Below are 18,631 nucleotides of genomic sequence, written 5' to 3'. Positions count from 1 at the left end.
CCCCAGCTTCTTTTATATTTCTTTTGTTTTGTGCGCCCGAGCTTCATTTACAGTCTGGGGAGACGCACGCTATAAGTTTGAAAAAAATAAATAAAACTCAGCAAACATGTCTAAGGGACAGAGCAGCCACGTCACTACAGTCACGTGACTTCACGCTCGAGCCGGAAGAGAAGACAATGCTGAATAAAGTCGTAATTCTTGCTATTTTTGGACCAAACTGTATTTTCGATGCATCAACACAATTTGACTGACCCACTGATGTCAAATGGACTACTTTGGTAATGTTTTTATTACCTTTCTGGACATGGAAACCGTACATAGATTTTCAATGGAGGAGACAGAAAGCTCTCGGACTAAATCTAATGTTAAAACATCTTAAACTGTGTTCCGATGATGAGCAGAGGTCTTCCGAGTTTAGAACGACATAATGGTAAGTCATTAATGACATTATTTTCAGTTTTGGGCGAACTATCCTTATTCAGTAGTCACACTGTTCCCTTTGGGGGCGGAGGCGAAAACAAGCTTATACAGTATGTAAATATACACACAGACAATGACGCCCCCCGCTGCACGCTAGAATCTCTGGAAAAACAAGCCTATTTTAACCGCAAAATGTACGCTTTTAAATATACATAAACTGCTATCTCAAACATGGAGAGGCTTCTTCGTGATCTCAACTAACAGATTCTGCAATAAAACGAAAATCACACATTTTGAAAAAAAAAACTTTGTTTCTCATTTTCTCGAAACTTGTGCTGCCGACTTGTGTCCCTGGTTTCCGTGACGGGTCACATATTGCATGACAAGCATCTTAAAGTAACAGCCGGATGAAACCCAGAAGTGCGATGCGCGTGCCTGCGATGTCAGCATTGCTAATATTAGTACCTCAGAAGTACATACTGGTACCAATGACTGCATATATAGTACCTCAACTCTACATAGTGGAACCAAATGTACATATCTTTAAACAAATGGTAAATATAAGGACCTTTTAAAAGTGTACTGCCCCAGTGACAGTTTGGAAACATTTTTTGACTTTTTTCTACTAGTCTACTAGTACTCTAATGAGAGTTAGTTGACAAGTTATTTATAGTAAGTAGAATGTCTAAACTGGACTACCCTTTTTTTCTAGCGCTTGTGGCAGTAGTAATTTATAAAATAATGATGAAATGATGGAAAGGAAGTGGACTTTTTGCCTTTAAAGAGATGAATCACTATTGCAGTGATGGAGGGATGCTGTACCGCCTCCTTAGAGTATTGCAAGAACAGGAATTGCTCAGTTTTAATTGGGTATCCCTCAAGAACGGACATTGCGCCACACAAATTGCATTTCACACAGATTTTCTAGGCGTTGCTGTGAAACTTAGTTTCCATAATTCTTTAGGTGGATTGGCTGCTGAACACAAACAGCACTATCAGTGGTTGCAATTCGTCCTCTGTGAATTCCCCCATCTGCAGGTCCCATATTAAAAAAGACATCATTGACGGAGCAATAACGCACACAGTGATCCTTACGTAATAGTGACTCAGAGTTTTCAACTGTTTGAGGATTAACTAGGTCACAAAGTAAGAACACAAATCAAATACGAATGCATCCACCAAAACGAAAATTACTATGCTCCATTCAATAGCCTGAGAGGAAGAGAATTGAATGTACGTATTGTCAAAACATTAAGAGATTTTATTTTAGCGCAATACTCCGTTGCGTTTATTTAGCTGACAAATTGAGCAGGGCCAACTCGCTCATTGCCTTTCTCTGAATGGGTGAGCTCAGGCATTTAAATGTCTATTTATTAAAACATCTCTGTGCTCTTTGCCGACATCCAGTAGAAAATGACCTCCGTGCTTCAGGCATTAAAGCAGTACAGGTGGGTTTCACGAATACAGATTATGTTTGAGACGAGGATAGCAGGAAGTGACTCCGCTCGAGAGCCTGTAAAATCCAGCCAACTCTTCACATCTGTATCTGTTTAAATCATCACATTTAAAGAGACAGCACGTAACCCACTGGAAAAATAAAAAGAGGGCGGCCAAAACCGGTTAACCGTTTCTTTTCATAGACGGAGGAAAATAACTCAAAGATCTGTTTACGTTGTTGTCTCCTGGTAACTTTTACTGCCTTCAAAATCCATTACAGACCTGACAAATCCTCCCCATGGAGAGTTTTTCATCTGCAAAAACTACTATAGGAAGGCACATTATTTTTTCTTCTGACTGTTGAAGGAATATCATGAATAAATCAGCGTTCAAGACAACAGCTGGGGAGTGTCATGTGGAAGATTCATGCAAAGACAATAGCTTAACTGTAACGCAACAAACAGCTATTTACAGCTGCTCTATTGAACTAGAAGACACCACCTCATTTGTCCTGCCAGGCCTGTCCCATCTCCAGCCGGCCTGAAGGGGATGTTTCTTCACTGTTTGATCCCCTGCAGCCGAGCGCACTGAGAAATGTGAGGTGACACGGTGTGAATTGAGTCAGGTTGTTTTGGGAGGCTTGTGGTGATCATGCAGAACTCTAAAAGTGATCTCTAACAGAGAAACGACTCACTGAGTGGAACCGGATTGGAGAAAAACTGTGCCTCAGATGCCACAACAGTGCTGAATAAAAGGGAATAAATATATTGCAGAAATCACCAAATACAATATCAGTTATGTGCGTTGTGTTTGAAGGTATAGCTTGACCAAACATAATAATTCTGTCATCATGCTTTAAAAATGCTGCTTAACCCATTATGTTAAAATTATTATGGTCGGATTTGTTCATATTTGACCCAGGTTGAAGCAACAGTAAATGTTACCCTGCCTGTCATGTTATTTACCAAAAAAAAAAACATCTTTAATAATGTAAAGAACATTCTTTGAACTGCTGTCCAGTTGTCTGTCATATATGACCAATGTCTCAGAAGTTATCGGGAGTGAAAAAATGGCAGAAAATGTAAAACACCTGCAGCTTTCGTGTGGACGCACTTTGGCTTTTTAAAAAAAGTAAAAAAAATCAGCTCTATTTTTTACATTTTTGATTTAAAAAAGAAAAGAAAAAGCATTGCAATGTATTGCAACATGCAACGTATTGTATCGTATCATGACACATGTAACGTAATACGTATTGTATCGTAAGGCCCAGTGGCGGTTCTACACGGAGGCCAAGGGTGGCCCGTGCCTCTGTAGACATGTCACTGGCCACCCCTGTGGCCACCCCGTGCTGACCAAATAAAAAAGTATACATTTATTTTGATTTTACACGCGAGCGCCAAAAGCGGAACTAATGCGACGCAACATTCTACACTGGGAAATTAGAGCGACGCACCCAACCACTGCACTGTTGCTGGCTGCGGGTGCTGCTCGGCGAGTGTCTCAATTTGTTCCCAATCTCCCGATGTTGTGAATGTGTATGCAGGTTCGGGCACTGGTAAGGACTCTAGCTCACTTGACATTGGGACACTGTTCACTTATTCTCCTGTGACGTGGCTGCTGAGGCGCGTTGTGATCATTCACAGCTGTTACTCATCAACAACCGGCAAAACCAACATCTCGCTAACTTTTTAAAGTTTACACATTGTAAAAAGCGCTTTAATTATGTTCTTACATATACAGTACGTGCATAAAATTGGAGGAATATTATTAAATGTTACATATAAAAATCTTTACAATTTAAAATAAATATTATTTTAAATATTGAGTAGATTGTGGTCCCTAACTGTCTAGCAATGTGTGTTTATATTTAAACTAAAACAAACGTTTGTCTTTATAAAAGTTTGCATTTCATAAAGTTTATTGAGTAGGCTCGAGTGATTTTCGGTTGGAGGGCATTAGAAAAGGTCACGTGATTTCCAGTAAGGGAACATAGGGACCATCGATGCTCACTGGTTTTTGCGTTGCATGGAATTTTTAGGTAACTAACGTTTGGCATAATGGCAGACTACCTAACCAGTGCCCTGACTACTGAACAAGGGAGCTAATGAGACCCCCGCTCCTCTTTTGCACCTGCACTCACTCTTGTATTAAATAAATATGTATATGATTGTAAAGTTAAATAAAGTTTAACGGGTGGTTTCCCGTACAGGGATTAGACTAGTCCTAGACTAAAATAAATGTAAGAGCTGTCCAACCTCAAAAAAACTAGCAATGCCATATCTTAAAATACATCAGTGTCCTTTGTTATGCTACAAAATGCACAAAAGTAATGTTTTTAGTAAGGCATGTTTGTTAACTATAGTTATATTTCCTAATTTAACTAAGGCATAGTCCTGGCTTAAACTAATTCCTGTAACCACCCCTATAATCTTTAAATGTCATTTCTTGCCATTTTTTAATGTGCCCCTCTGGTAAAACACTGGCCCCTCCTTGGCCCCCCTAGTGAAATTTGTCTAGAACTGCCACTGGTGAGGCCCTTGCCAATACCCAGCCCTAGTTAAAAAAACACATTATTTTCCACATACTGTACATTTTTGTAGCTCCAGATTTCACTCTCTTTCTGAAACGCACGGATTTAAAAAGCGCTGTTTCCCTGATTGGCCAGCTAATCTGTATGTTGTGATTGGCCTGAATACCTCTGATGTCAGCGGAAATGTGATGCTCATTACCATGTTTGAAAAATTTGCGCACAATGCAATGCTAATAGGAGTTAACTTACAGGCTGTGAGTCCGAAGCGGGAGGAATTATGATAATGTCGGTCTTTACTACATCACCAATCCCAGGAAGTAAACTGTTGCATATAATAAGGAAAAATCGTAAAATTGTGAATCGGACCATTGGTGCTCTTCAATATTGACTGGGCAAGGTCATGTCAACAGGGTCACAAATTTTGGGTTTCTAAAGCTATAAAATCCCTTTATGGTGAACAGGCCTGAATTTAAAGTGTATGTTGCAGGTTAACCACCACTGTCGATTAATGGGTACATAAATCACTCAAGATATGTGTATAATTTTTAAAATGTCTCAAAAATGGTCTTAAAGACCACTTTTTTTACGTTTTTGGTATTAACGGTTTTTTTAACGCAATTCTGCGATGACGTCACGTTGGGGAGAAGTGGAGAAAGACTCAGCCAGAGCCATAGAGATAGATGAGACATTTATTGCTGTTTAATACTTACGTATATAATTTGGAAATCATATATACATCGTAGGAAATATATAATGTGTTATACTGCAAAGTTACCTTGCTAATTATTATTTATGATATATGTGGAGATAAATAAAACTTCGCAAATCTGCTGATTTGATCCATTCATGTCCTGACCACCAGGCTAGAGATTTTTAAACATCCTTAATCCACACTTACTAGTCTATCAAATAATATCTCAAATATATTGTTTTGTGAAATAAAAGGATGCTTTGTTATATTGTTTATGCGATTATAACGAATCACACGATCATTTTATACGCAGCAGCAGTCAGCAGCTGCAGCACACTCGGATCCGACCGCATACATACTGTAATAAACAGGCGTTCGGCGGCTTTTTACATCACGACAGGCTAAGCCATTTGAGGAGGAACCGCTCATTGATCACCGTATTTTTATAAATCTTGTACATGTTTGGACCTGCCGAACAGGTTGAGCACTTTTATATACTTTATTGAGCAGAGAGGCTGCCTGCTCAGTTTGACCAGCGGGCTGCGGGAACCGGCGCACATCACGCCGCCAGACGGTGTTGCTAATATAACTCGAAATGTATAACTATTATCAGATCGGCACGGGAAAGTCCCGACTCTCTCGATTGCCATTCCGCTACTGGCTGTAAGAAAGTGAGTGCGTTTGGGTCGCTGGTCCCCGCGAACAGACGTGACGTGCTTCACTCACCTTCCAGGATTAGAGACATGCTGCCAAAACCGTTTGTGCTGAAGATCGCATAAAGTTACACCCATTTCAGGCAGGATCATGGACCCCCTCAAGCCAGCATGCACGAGTATGTTAATTGTTTGTTTACTTTCTACACGAAGATATGCTAACCTTATGCTATCTGGCTGTCTGCCTATCTCTCTATACTAGCCTATCCATCTGTCTGTCTGTCTATCTATCTGTCTATCTATCTTATCTATCTATGTATCTATCTATCTATCTATCTATCTATCTATCTATCTATCTATCTATCTATCTATTTATCTATCTATCTATCTATCTATCTATCTATCTATGTATTTATCTATTATCTGCGCTATCAGAACTGTACTTTACTCGTCTTTCTATAGTCATTCTCAATGCTCTCAAGGCGGCTTTGGTCAATTCTCTACCCAGCGTGACGTCATACAGTGCGTTGTGAGGGAAAGGAGAATCATTGCAAATTGCTGTACTTTTTCATACTTTTTCGGGTTTTTGTGATACCCAACAACATAAAATACAATGGATAACAGTTTAAATGTTTATTATCAACAAGCAAATTGCACAAATTCGTTGAAAAATTTTACCTGCAAAACGCCCTTTAACTTGGCTCAGCTCCCAATTTAAATACAGTGCCATTATATATGCCAAGTCAGGTTTGATCTGAATTACATAATGTACATTTTGTAAATTGTATACAATGTACACATTGATATTGTGCAATTAGGGCATCAATTGTATGTACACAATGCTATTGTAAGGCTTTTTGGTCATTTTAAAGCTTGGCAGCCCAGTCACTATTCACTTTCATTATGTAGAATAGCGTGGCCAATATTGGAGGATGAGTTTTTTGAAAGCTATTCCTTTACTTGTTTGTTTAAGGTTTTTTTTTTTTGCCTATATTTCTACAACATTTCTTCGTTTACTTTTTAGAGGTCATCATCTCCCACCCAGCACCTAAACGGTCTATTTTTCCACTCTGTGTGCTGACCAAGGTGAAACGGGTGCAGAGGATGTGAGGTATATTTAGGTATCTGTCCGCTTTTGTAACCCGAAGGTGCTCTGAGCTGTTCTCATCAATGACCAATGAAGAATTGTACTTAAGAAGACCTGAAGACAGATAACAAAGGACGTCCCGCTGGGGTTTAAATACCAGGATGGAGCACTGGTTCCTTTTCTTCTTTTGAAATTCAAAAGATCATGTTTCAAAAGGAAGGAGTCAAATGTAAAGAAAAATGATGTGGTCTTTTGAGCGGTGTGTCAGGTAGCATTGCGTGAGAATAAAGGTCGACGTTGGGTCATACATGCCCACCAGCAGCACAATTCATACCATCCATTCCCCGCTGCTTTTTTTTCTAAATACATCCACACGGATGATTCAGATCTAAGAGTTGTTCTATATTCCTTGTGTCTTTTCTGGCATACATGGCCACAGAGGAAATGAATATACTTGCTAAAACCGATCAGGCGTATGCCTATTGACCTGTAACCTTTGGGACAGGACAGGAAGAGGGGTGTGTTTCATCAAAATAACAAGTGTGGACAAGGTGACCTGACTCTTAAACAGCACAGGTGAGACACACACAAGTACACATGCACCTACGCTGCTGTTGTCCACCTCTGAGATTAAAAGGGCCAAAATAATGAGCTGCCTGTATGGAATGCAAGTATGAATGAGAGGGATAATAAAGAATGACTTACTGTACCATACAAACCCACACTTATGCCTGCCTGCACATGGTGCAGTGATCATACACACACATATTGTATACACACAGATCTTTTGAGCTCTTTAATTAGTAAAGACCTCCTATAGACACCAAGGTTTTCATACAAGGCCAGACATATTTGTTATACACCAAACCTATACTTGCACGGTCGCAGTGTTTTTGATAAGATGTGTTTCTGGGTCAACATGTAAAACAACATTTCTGTCAAAAAAAACTCTGCTAATTACTACCGGAAACTCCGTACATACCAAACGCGTAGCATCGCGTTGCTCACTCTAAATTACTCGCAGAGTTTAATTTCATGTCATGCAAATTTTGCGCTTGAGTTGAATATTTACAATTTGCGCAACGGCGCGTTTAATGCGCGTTTTTTTGCAGCAATCGCGCTGCCCAATTTGCGTCATTCGCTTCACCCCACGCGAGGACGCGTCTGATCGCATCTTTGCATTGACTTTGTATGTAATCTACTCGCGCAAATCATTGAACTCGCGTTTTGTGTGTATGCCCCATTATACAGTACACTCTAATGCTACGTACACACCAAACGTGGGGCATCGCGTTACTCGTTCTAGATTACTCGTGGGATTTAACTTCGTGTCATTTCCAATATTTCACTCTAGTTGAATATTTTCAACTTGCATGAAGGCGCGTTTGAGGCTAATAGCGCATATATTCGCAGCAATCGTGCTGCCCATATCTCGTCATTCGCATCACCCCAGGCAAGGACGCATTTGATCGCATCTTTGCATTGACTTTGTATGTAATCTACTCGCGCAAACCGTTGAACTCGCGTTTTGTGTGTATGCCCCATTATACAGTTCACTCTAATGCTACGTACACACCAAACGTGGGGCTTCGCGTTACTCGTTCTAGATTACTCACGGGATTTAACTTCATGTACTGCAAATTTTTAGCTCGAGTTAAATATTTTCAACTTGCGCGAAGGCGCGTTTAAGGCAAATAACGTGTTTTCGCAGCAAACACGGCGCCCATATTGCGTCATTCGGATCGCCCCATGCGAGGACGCCTCTGATCGTGTCTTTGTATTGACTTTGTATGTAATCTACTTGCGCAAATCGTTAAACTCACGTTTTGTGTGTATGCCCCATTACACAGTACACTCTAATGCTACGTACACACCAAACGTGGGGCATCGCGTTACTTGCTCTAGATTACTCGGGGGATTAAACTTCATGTTATGCGAATTCTTCCCTCGAGTTGAATATTTTCAACTTGCGCGAAGGCGCGTTTGAGGCAAATAGCGTGTTTGCGCAGCAAACGCGGCGCCCATATTGCGTCATTTAGATTGCCCCATGCGATGACGCGTCTGATCGCGTCTTTGCATTGACTTTGTATGTAATCTACTCGCGCAAATCGTTGAACTCGCGTTTTGTGTGTATGCCCCATTATACAGTACACTCTAATGCTACGTACACACCAAACGCCGGGCATCGCGTTAGTCGCTCTAGATTGCTTGTGGGATTTAACTTCGTGTCATGCTAATTTTTCACTCAACTTAAATATTTTTAACTTGCGCAAAGGTGTGTTCGAGGCGAATAGCTCGTGTTTTCGCAGCAATCACTCCGCCCAATTCACATTGCCTCGCGCGAGGACGCGTCTGATCGCGTCTCTGCATTGACTTTCTATACTCGCGCAAATAGTTGAACTCGCATATGGTGTTAACCCACAGTAACAAATAGTGCTACATTGCCCTAAAAGTGGTTCATTGACATTGCTAAAAAGAGCATTAGTTTGTGTATTTGGTGTAATGCAATGTGTTTGCATGGTTTATGGTTAAAAAAATCACATTATTTTCCACATACTGTACATTTTTTTTGCATACTTTGCATATGGTTAACATGTACTTACACACCAAAGGAAATATAAAATCATGAATAGACTGCTGGTACTGTAGGACAAACAAGTATGTTAATCTGCAGTAGGAATATGTCAGTACTTGGCAACATCACCTGTAAAAACATTTTGTGTTTCACAAATATAACACGCCAAATACACATACACACATCTACACTTTATAGTTGCAAAGATTAAAGCAGCCTGAATACACCAAGCACTGTACTTTATTTTCTAAATAAAGTTTTAATTCCTCAGTAAATATTAACAGCAGACTTTTTGTTTGTGCAAGTTTTTTAAATATAACCACTAAACATCTAAAAAAAAAATAAACAATTTAACGTGTTGAAAGCACTGCCACAAAAAAATCTCTCACAGATTGTGTTTGAATGTTCGAAAGTTAAAAGTGACTTTGTACGGATGTCTCATGTTATTGCTTTCCTTTGACAAATCGCTTTGCTGTTTTTCCTCGCTTTTGTAAATAAATACTTAAAGAAACACACATACAAAGACAATCTTACAAATACACAGTCTCTAAAATCCCAACCCTAGATCTGTAGCACTTTTTCCATTGACTTAATTTAGGCCACAAAAGAGGGCAGTAACTTACTTAATGTCCACATGTGGCTGGTACAGGACTCCCCAGTATATCCACTAACATCCACAGCCTGCTTTAATAAATGTACTTCACAGCCACAAACACACAAGCCATCGCAAAGTGTATGTTGTCACAGCGCTTACTTTATGGAAACATTATGCTAATAAAAACACATTAGCCTTAACATTAAAATGCAAAATGACGATTCAAAGCCTGTACCTGCCCTTCCCAAACTTTAAAACCATTACACTTACCAAGTTACCAATGTGATAAACTATGCAAAATTACAGCATGCGAAAAAATGTAAGTACAGCTGGTCTCTTGATTTATGTCCTGTACCAGCACACCTAATGAACATTACCTAAGAAAACCCAGGAGGCTCGCCAAAGCCATTGGAAACAGACTGTTCTCTGCGTGAGCCTAACATGCACCTGCACGAGTCCCTGTTCAAACAGACCAGCAAGCAAACCAGGCTCTGCGTTCATTAGAGAGAAAAAGGGGTGGCAATATAAACATTTACCTTGCAGGGCTGGGTTTGAATGGAATTCCTGTGTGTCCACCATGGCAAGAACAATCTCTCCAACTTCACCTCTTACTCGCTCACTCACTCTCTCTCTCTCCCCCTGTGAGGTAGCTGACAATTGGTTATCTAATAGGTTCCCATGTAGCTCTGTCTACCTCTCCCAAACACGACTCGGAGGATTTTCCCTCATGTTGACAAATTAGCATAAACTGCTTCCTGGCTCACCTATACTTATCCAACCTGTTCTGCACGCCTCCACCCCGCTGCGCCGCGTGCACCTGCTGAAACTGGACACACCAGCTCTGTTGCATGGTGAAACAGTTACTTAATGTGAAAACTGCTTCAGTTACACACCTGAGAAATACCTCATGGGATACCCCGGGTCTTTATTGTTCAGTCTTTTAGGTTGTTTGTAAAGTAATTGCAACTTAAATGGCAATTTTAAGGAGGGAAGACAAAGAAACGACGATAAACTAAAAGCTTCTTGTCCCCTAAGGGGAATACAAACCCTATTCAGACTTTATCTTTGCCTTGTAAGCAGATACGACAATGAAGCCAAGGAGGAGTGGAACTTCAGTAAATGACCCAACTGTATGAATCATCGATGTTATGCATTGTTTAGTTCTCAAATTTACTTTCATAAACAAAACGGCTGAAGCCACACAAATGATGACAAATGGTTCTTAGAGGACAATGACAATCTGATATTAGAAAGCAATCTATTTTTTGTGCCGTCACAAGAGATGAATTCGGTTTCATAAATGCATAATGCGAGAGGATGAGAAATAACCTGGAAACATTGCGATGCAACAACAACTGCTTTGTTTGACATAATTGGACGGCTTAATTGATGCACTGCATTTTCTTTCAATAGAAAATTCAAACAAAACACAGGTGTTTATCAAGACGGTTATATTACTCATGCCCAAAGGAGATGCACCTATTTATTTTTCTAGTGGCAATTCTGAGACCGTGTCATAGGTGAGATAGGATCAGTGTTGGGGGTAACGCATTACAAGTAACGTGCATTACGTAATAATATTACTTTTTGAAGTAACAATTACTTTTTAAACGTACACATTATTATTTCAATTACTTTTTTAAAAAAGTAATGCAAGTTACTTTTTTAGTTTAATTAATTTGATAAAAAAATGATGTACTGAATTACACTAAACGTAGTCACATTATGCACTCTATGCGTACACGCCTGTGTGGGAACATGTTGATTCAGAAACAGAAATCGCAGGCCAGAGCTCAACATTTTTGTGATGATGCAATTTATGAATGCAGAACTTTTCAGTTATAAAAAACAACTGCAAGGCTTGAAAGAGATCAAGCCTCAGCAAAAAAGTAACGCAAAAGTAACTAAAAGTAACGTAAGCATTACTTTCCATGAAAAGTAACTAAGTAACGCAATTAGTTACTTTTTTGGGAGTAACTTAATATTGTAATGCATTACTTTTAAAAGTAACTTTCCCCAACACTGGATAGGATAGTGAAAAGTACTGAAATATATGAAGTACATACTCATCAATGGTTAAAACAAAATAATGTATATATTATGAATATGGCTAGTGCGAAGAATCTTCAGATGTATTTACATCACATGGCATTCAACAAGTGACACCAGTGACGGCCAGTGACTTCTTTATCAAGGGCACATGATGCGAAGCTCTTCAAAACATGTATTTAGCCCATCATCTGTGTGGCTCGTCATGTCAAAATATGTGTTCGGCGCGTCATGTGAACCTATGTGCATCACGCGTCATATCAAAAAATGTGCCAGCTGCAAACACTTCGAAGGGGTTTATAATAAAAGAGATCCCAGATACCTGCTTAATCTCATGTATAGTAAGAGTTTAGTGTTAATTTAGTTTCTTGTGAGTATTTTGTGAACGTGAGCGTCTCATTTATCATGGACCCTTTCGACGCGTGTGCAGCGGGCACGTATTTTGACATGACGCATGATGCACATGGTTCACATTTTTTGACATGACGAGCCACACACATGACACATGAATGAGACATTGGATGATTTTAAACAAGCACAATTTAAAGTGCACCTATTTAATTGCTAAAAACAACGTTATTGTGTGAATTTGGTATAATACAATGTGTTAGCGTGGTTTATGGTTAAAAAAACACATTATTTTCCACATACCGTACATTTTTGTAGCTCCAGATTTCCCTCTCTTCCTGAATCATGTACAAAACTCATCGATTTAAAAAGCGTTGTGTCCCAAATTGGCTTGAATACCTCTGACGTTAGCCAGAAATGTGACACTCCTTACCCCATTTGAAAGATTCAATCACAATGCAATGCTAACAGGAGTTAATTTACAGACTGTGAGTCCAAGCGGGAGAAATTATGATAATGTCGGTCTTTACTACATCACCAACCCTAGAAAGTAAACTGTTGCCTACAATCCGTGTGTTTGTTGTAGTCCAAGACAAGAGATTTACGTTGGAGACGATAACTCGTGCCATTGTTTACTTTAGAGTTTGTACCTTTTGCATATCATTTATATGTACTAATACACACACACCAAAGGAAATGTACAATCCTGAATCCGATAATTGGTGCTTTGTAACTACAAGGAACAGCTGTTTTCCGAATGTATTTACATTTGAATAGAACCACGTTACCGACATTTTTGATATAATGGCAATTTCTTTCTTCCTCTTCGTTGATTGACTTTTGTACTACGGGCTCATGAGATCCATCGAATGCACACTTCCAATTTTTGCCCAAAGTAGTAGGTCATCCAGGTACTTTTTGCCGATTGTTTTTCCGAATATGAATTTGGACATAGTATTAGCCTTGCCTACTGATTTTCAACCCATTCTCACCCCATGGCGTCAATATTTGACGCACTTGACCATGCGTCAATATGTGACGCGGAGGGTTACCTTTCGCGTCATTTTTTGACGAGCTGGGGACTTCAGTGCTGTTGCGTTCGTTGCATTTTCTTTTCTGTTTTCTTGCCATTTTCGCGTCGGTTTAGGGTTAGATTACGCAAAATTAAACAGTTGTCACCTGGCGTTGGGGTTAGAGTTAGGTTTGGGTAGGGATGTCATTATGTAAATCTAACCCTAAACCGACGCGAGAATGGTAAGAAAATAGGAAAGAGAATGCAACGGACGTAATAGTATTGAAGTCCCCAGTTCGTCAAAAAATTGGTCAAGTGCGTCAAATATTGACGCCATGGGGTGAGAATGGGTTGTGATTTTAGCCTACTATATAGTATGGAAGTAGTTCGGACACAGCGTTAGTGTTTCATTAAGATACACAATATGTTAGCATAGTAACACAGGCTTACGTAATAGAGACTTTGGTTTACATCTTAATCTTTGTACATTGTAACTAAACGTCACATCTATTAACAACTATGAAATTTATTTGTATGGAACAGAGCAGTCCTTACATTTTGGACGTACATAATAACTATATTTCGCACAAAATTTAGACACATGCTGCCCCAGTTTCTTGTAAATAGGCATGATGCATCTGCTCGTATCAACATGCAATTTTCTGGATAAGGCTGTATCTATAAATAAATTGTAATGCTTGAGCAGTACGTGCTCTTAAAAGTCATGAGACAAAACTCTTTGGATCGTCTTCAGTGGGCAGCAACACGAATTGCAAAGCTGACATCGTGGTCCGCACACAGAGCAGCTCATTAGAGACGAAGAGGAGGCGTTTACCCTCAACTATCTAAAACTAGACTGTATTTTGAGAATAATATGGAAATCTTTTGATCTGCTGAATGCAAATCGTATTGCCACCCAAATAAACAGACCAACCGTAAAGGGCTTTAACAAGAGGGTCCAAACATCGACCCCTGTGTTTAACAAGACGCAATGGCACCCGATCCCCCTTTATTGAGGACAGTGTTCTGCAAGGCTAAGCCTTTGAAACATGCATTAGACTGATAGGTTACTACGATTCAATAAAGTGAAGAGGTTACAGTTTACAGAGCTGCCCTTTATTTTCAAAATTCATCAGATTTTTGAGAAAAACTGACTGTGTATACACATGAACATCCCACCATTCAGTAGACATGGATGCCTATGTTGTGTTACAAGAAGCACTGAGTAAAATGAAAATTTCAGCAGTCATTGCTGTACAAAATTGTTGTAGCCCCATTGTTCAATCCCTGATGAAAATCTCTGGGTTTGCTGAATAGAGATGCTGCCGTGGTCTCCTGTTACTTCCCATGGTTTCTAAGTGATGGGGTCTTGGCTGACGTTCACTAGCTGCTTCTTAATGTTTAGATGCACCTGATAATAGTATCACCTGGGCCTCCTCCTTGTCCTCATCCTACAGTATACAGGTCTTTGTATAACACTAACTCATTGAAAATAAATCAATAGAAGCTTAGAGACCGCGACTCTTATTTCTGGCATTGTCTGTACTCCACTGAAAGAACACAAAAAGTGAATTCACCAAAGCCTAGTAATTATGATTAAGAGCTTACCACATAAAATGGAGCGGAGGGGAAGAATATTTTCTGCTGGCTCATCTTTGCAACCAGGGATCATTTTTATCCATCTTTCATATGACTCCAGCATTCTTCACAAATCCTCATAAATGAAGAATACAATACAAACGCCTCATAGATGGGCTCCCGAAAGGGCTGGCTTTAGATTACAGACTATAACTTTGATTCGTATGCCTCTTATGAAACTGGTGCCAAAGTGCTTTAATTGTAACAGCAATACAATATGGATTTGATTAAACTGGACTGACTTGAGGAAGTGAGAGCTAGCACTTCCTAATCTCTTAAAGTTTAATCGTTTATTCTCAATGGTATAACTGGCATGACCTGTTAAATTATATATAAAAAAAAAAAAAACATTACTAATGTGTTATTGCAAACCACACCACAAATAACATATTTATTTCAGAAACATTTCTGTCACAGCAGATTTAAAGGTGTATTGTGTAACTTTTAGAAGGATCTCTTGACAGAAAAGCAATATAATATACATTAACAGAATTATCAGTGGTGTATAAAGGCTTTACATAATTAACTGTGTTGTTTTTATTACCTTAGAATGAGACGTTTTTATCTACATACACCGCGGGTCACCTTACATGGAAGTCACTCTAATGTTTCTACAGTAGCCCTAAATGGACAAACTGCTCTATAGAGCGCGTTTCGCCCTTACGTTATCTTAGACGACAACAAGTTTGGCCTGTGGTGGCTGCCATATGCGTTTAAAATTAAGGGGTGAGCTGTTGGTAACCATATCACAATCTAACCACTAGATGCCGCAAAAATTTAAACACACCACCTTTAAATGACTATAACATAATTTAATAAACATAATAAATGACTATAACAACCCAATCTCAAGGCAAGTCGTGGTATAGTCACAAAATATTTGATTAATTTATTCGTTTTAATGAACACAATTTTCCGCTTTTTTCATTCCCTTAAGCACGAATGTCATTTTTGTGTCATTTTTTGTATTGTTTTCTCAAAGTTTTCTCAAAGTTACTATTTTTTACCATTGTTGCTTGGGATTGGGGTTAGAATGACTTTCTGTTACATTTCAGACATCCTAACTTAAACTCCAACTCTGATCCCAAGCAAAAATAGTTTTAAAATCATAAGAAAAACATGTAAACCAATACATCAAATTACATCCTAACCGATACCCCAAATCTAACCCCAACTCCAAGCGAAGATGATTTAAAAAAATAGAAGAAAAAAAACAATGAGAAAACAAAATATAAAATGACACGAAAAAAAGTCGTGCTACGTACACGAAAAACTATTTATAGAAATTCATGCTGATTGACACGAAAAAGACATTCGTACTCAATAGCACGAAAATAGAGGAAAATCGTGTCCATGAACACAAATAAATTCATCAAATATTTTGTGACTATACCACGACTTGCCTTGAGATTGTGTTGATAATAAAATATTTATTTATTTATTATTAAAAATAGTTAAATCATAAGAAAAACATGTAAACCAATACATCAAATTACATCCTAACCGAAACCCCAAATCTAACCCCAACTCCAAGCGACGATGATTTAAAAAATAGAAAAAAAACAATGAGAAAAATAAATAAAAAATTACACGAAAAAAAGTCGTGCTACGGACACGAAAAACTCTTCATAGAAATTCATGCTGATTGAAACGAAAAAGACATTTGTGCTCAATGGCACGAAAATAGAGGAAAATCTTGACTATGAACAAAAATAAATTCATCAAATATTTCGTGACTATACCACGACTTGCCTTAAGATTGTGTTGATAATAAAATATTTATTTATTTACTATTAAAAATAGTTATTATGACAATTTTCGGTAACACTTTATATTATGACCCGCAATGTACCGCTTAATTAAACCGAATTTACAGCGTACCTATTTGTAACAACAGGGTATCTCTACAGTATGTTTAGGTATAAGGGAACAATATGTTAAGTTTGAGGTAATAAGGGGTTAAGAATATGAAGAATTATAAATAATTTATACTCTAAGTATTTTATAACTACAGGGTACCTATTGTAATATTACGTGGTATGTATGACTTAGTCAAGTCTATGGGAAAATTATATTTTATTTTTTATGATTTTATTGTGAATTTTTCATTTTGACTACTGAATGTGTACAGTCGATGTCTATGAGCCGCATCGCCAAATAAATAATACAAATTAAGTGTTGGCTTATTTATAGTGTTATAAAGATGTTTTGAAATAAGTTGTTTTAACATTTATAACAAGAGGTGAACAAAGCACCGCTTTAGTTTACAGCCCACAAATATGAGAGTTACCTGTTAAATACACAGAACAAGGGTGTTACAAGCACCAATTTAATTTACTGCCCGCAAAGGTAAGAGTTACCTGGTAACTCCTGTATACATACAGAGGTACAAGTTGCTATTATTTTTATTGTGCTGTTATATTTTATCTGCCGACGTGGCTTGTAGACATCGACTGTACACAATACACTTTCATCAGGTAAGTAGCAAATATGAAAGAAAATATAACAAAAAAAATCAATAGACCATATTACCCATAGACGTAAGTCATACATAACACATAATATTACAATACCCTGTAGTTATGAAATACTAAAATTATATAAAAATCATTTATAATTTTCAATATATTTTTACCCCCTTATTACCCCAAACTTAAAATATTGTTCCCTTATACCTACAAGTACGTACTGTAGAGGTACTCTGTTGTTACAAATAGGTACGCTGTAAATTCGGTTTAATTACGCGGTACATTGCGGGATGTAAAATAAAGTGTTACCCAATTTTCTTCAAGGGATAAGCATTACTTTCATGATATATGGTGTGCATCATAATGTGTCAACACTAAGAAACTCAAGTTCATTATAACATTAATAAAAAAACATTACATTTTAATTAAGGGCAATTATTCATACATGTTATGCATTTTACATTTCTTACGGTATATGCTATGAGGCCAGTAGGCTACTAAACACTACATTCACGTCAGCAATTTGGGCATTAAACCTTGTTTTTTTTCTTCAATTGACATCAAGCTGCTAGCGTTAGCATGTTGTATCACAGCTAATAGTCTCAGCAGGAAGTGAGAGTGGAGGGGGGCAGAACTGTGATAATCCACTGTGATAGCAGTTACAATCGATGTTTCAAGATGCTTACACTTACAGACATGTGGACAAGTACGCTAGCAAGATTAGCATCTGGCACTACAGTCACTCCACACTCAAACAATACAGGAAAATGACAGTTCAGCAGGCCTGTTTGTCATTATACTGCACTGAGAGAGAGTTGCTCAGTTTGCGTTGTATAAGAAAGTCAAGGTGAAAACTTTTACTGTGCTCCTAAAAGTTGAAAGTATACCCTTTTAGAAAGTGATCTTCTCTGGGAAAGCATGACAAAATACATATTTTTGCTCAATTATTATACATAGATGGAGCTTTAGGATGACATCTTGCTTACCCCTCGCAAATATAAAAAAAATTGCTTTTGACTAATATAACCAAGTAATATTGTATAGGCTACTAAAGGCTTGTGTCTCACCCACTGTCATTCATTTCCATCCAAGGTTCTGGATTTACATGAGCGGGGTATTGCTCTTTAC

At 38.3% G+C, this 18,631-nt stretch overlaps 1 protein-coding gene across 1 annotated transcript in view; it reads right to left on the bottom strand.

Annotated features, from left to right (window-relative positions):
• Nucleotides 1-10,750, bottom strand: part of LOC129427212 (inactive N-acetylated-alpha-linked acidic dipeptidase-like protein 2) — a 329,030-nt gene extending 318,280 nt beyond the window's left edge. Inside the window, exon 1 of the mRNA XM_073875958.1 lies at nt 10,525-10,750. Within this exon, the coding sequence (XP_073732059.1) occupies nt 10,525-10,567 (43 nt within the window). The 5' untranslated portion in view covers nt 10,568-10,750. The remainder of the gene's footprint in view (nt 1-10,524) is intronic.
• Nucleotides 10,751-18,631: the final 7,881 nt, after the last annotated feature.

Source organism: Misgurnus anguillicaudatus, chromosome 14 (assembly GCF_027580225.2).
Source record: "Misgurnus anguillicaudatus chromosome 14, ASM2758022v2, whole genome shotgun sequence".
NCBI lineage: Eukaryota > Metazoa > Chordata > Actinopteri > Cypriniformes > Cobitidae > Misgurnus > Misgurnus anguillicaudatus.
This window is presented reverse-complemented; position numbering and strand designations above follow the sequence as displayed.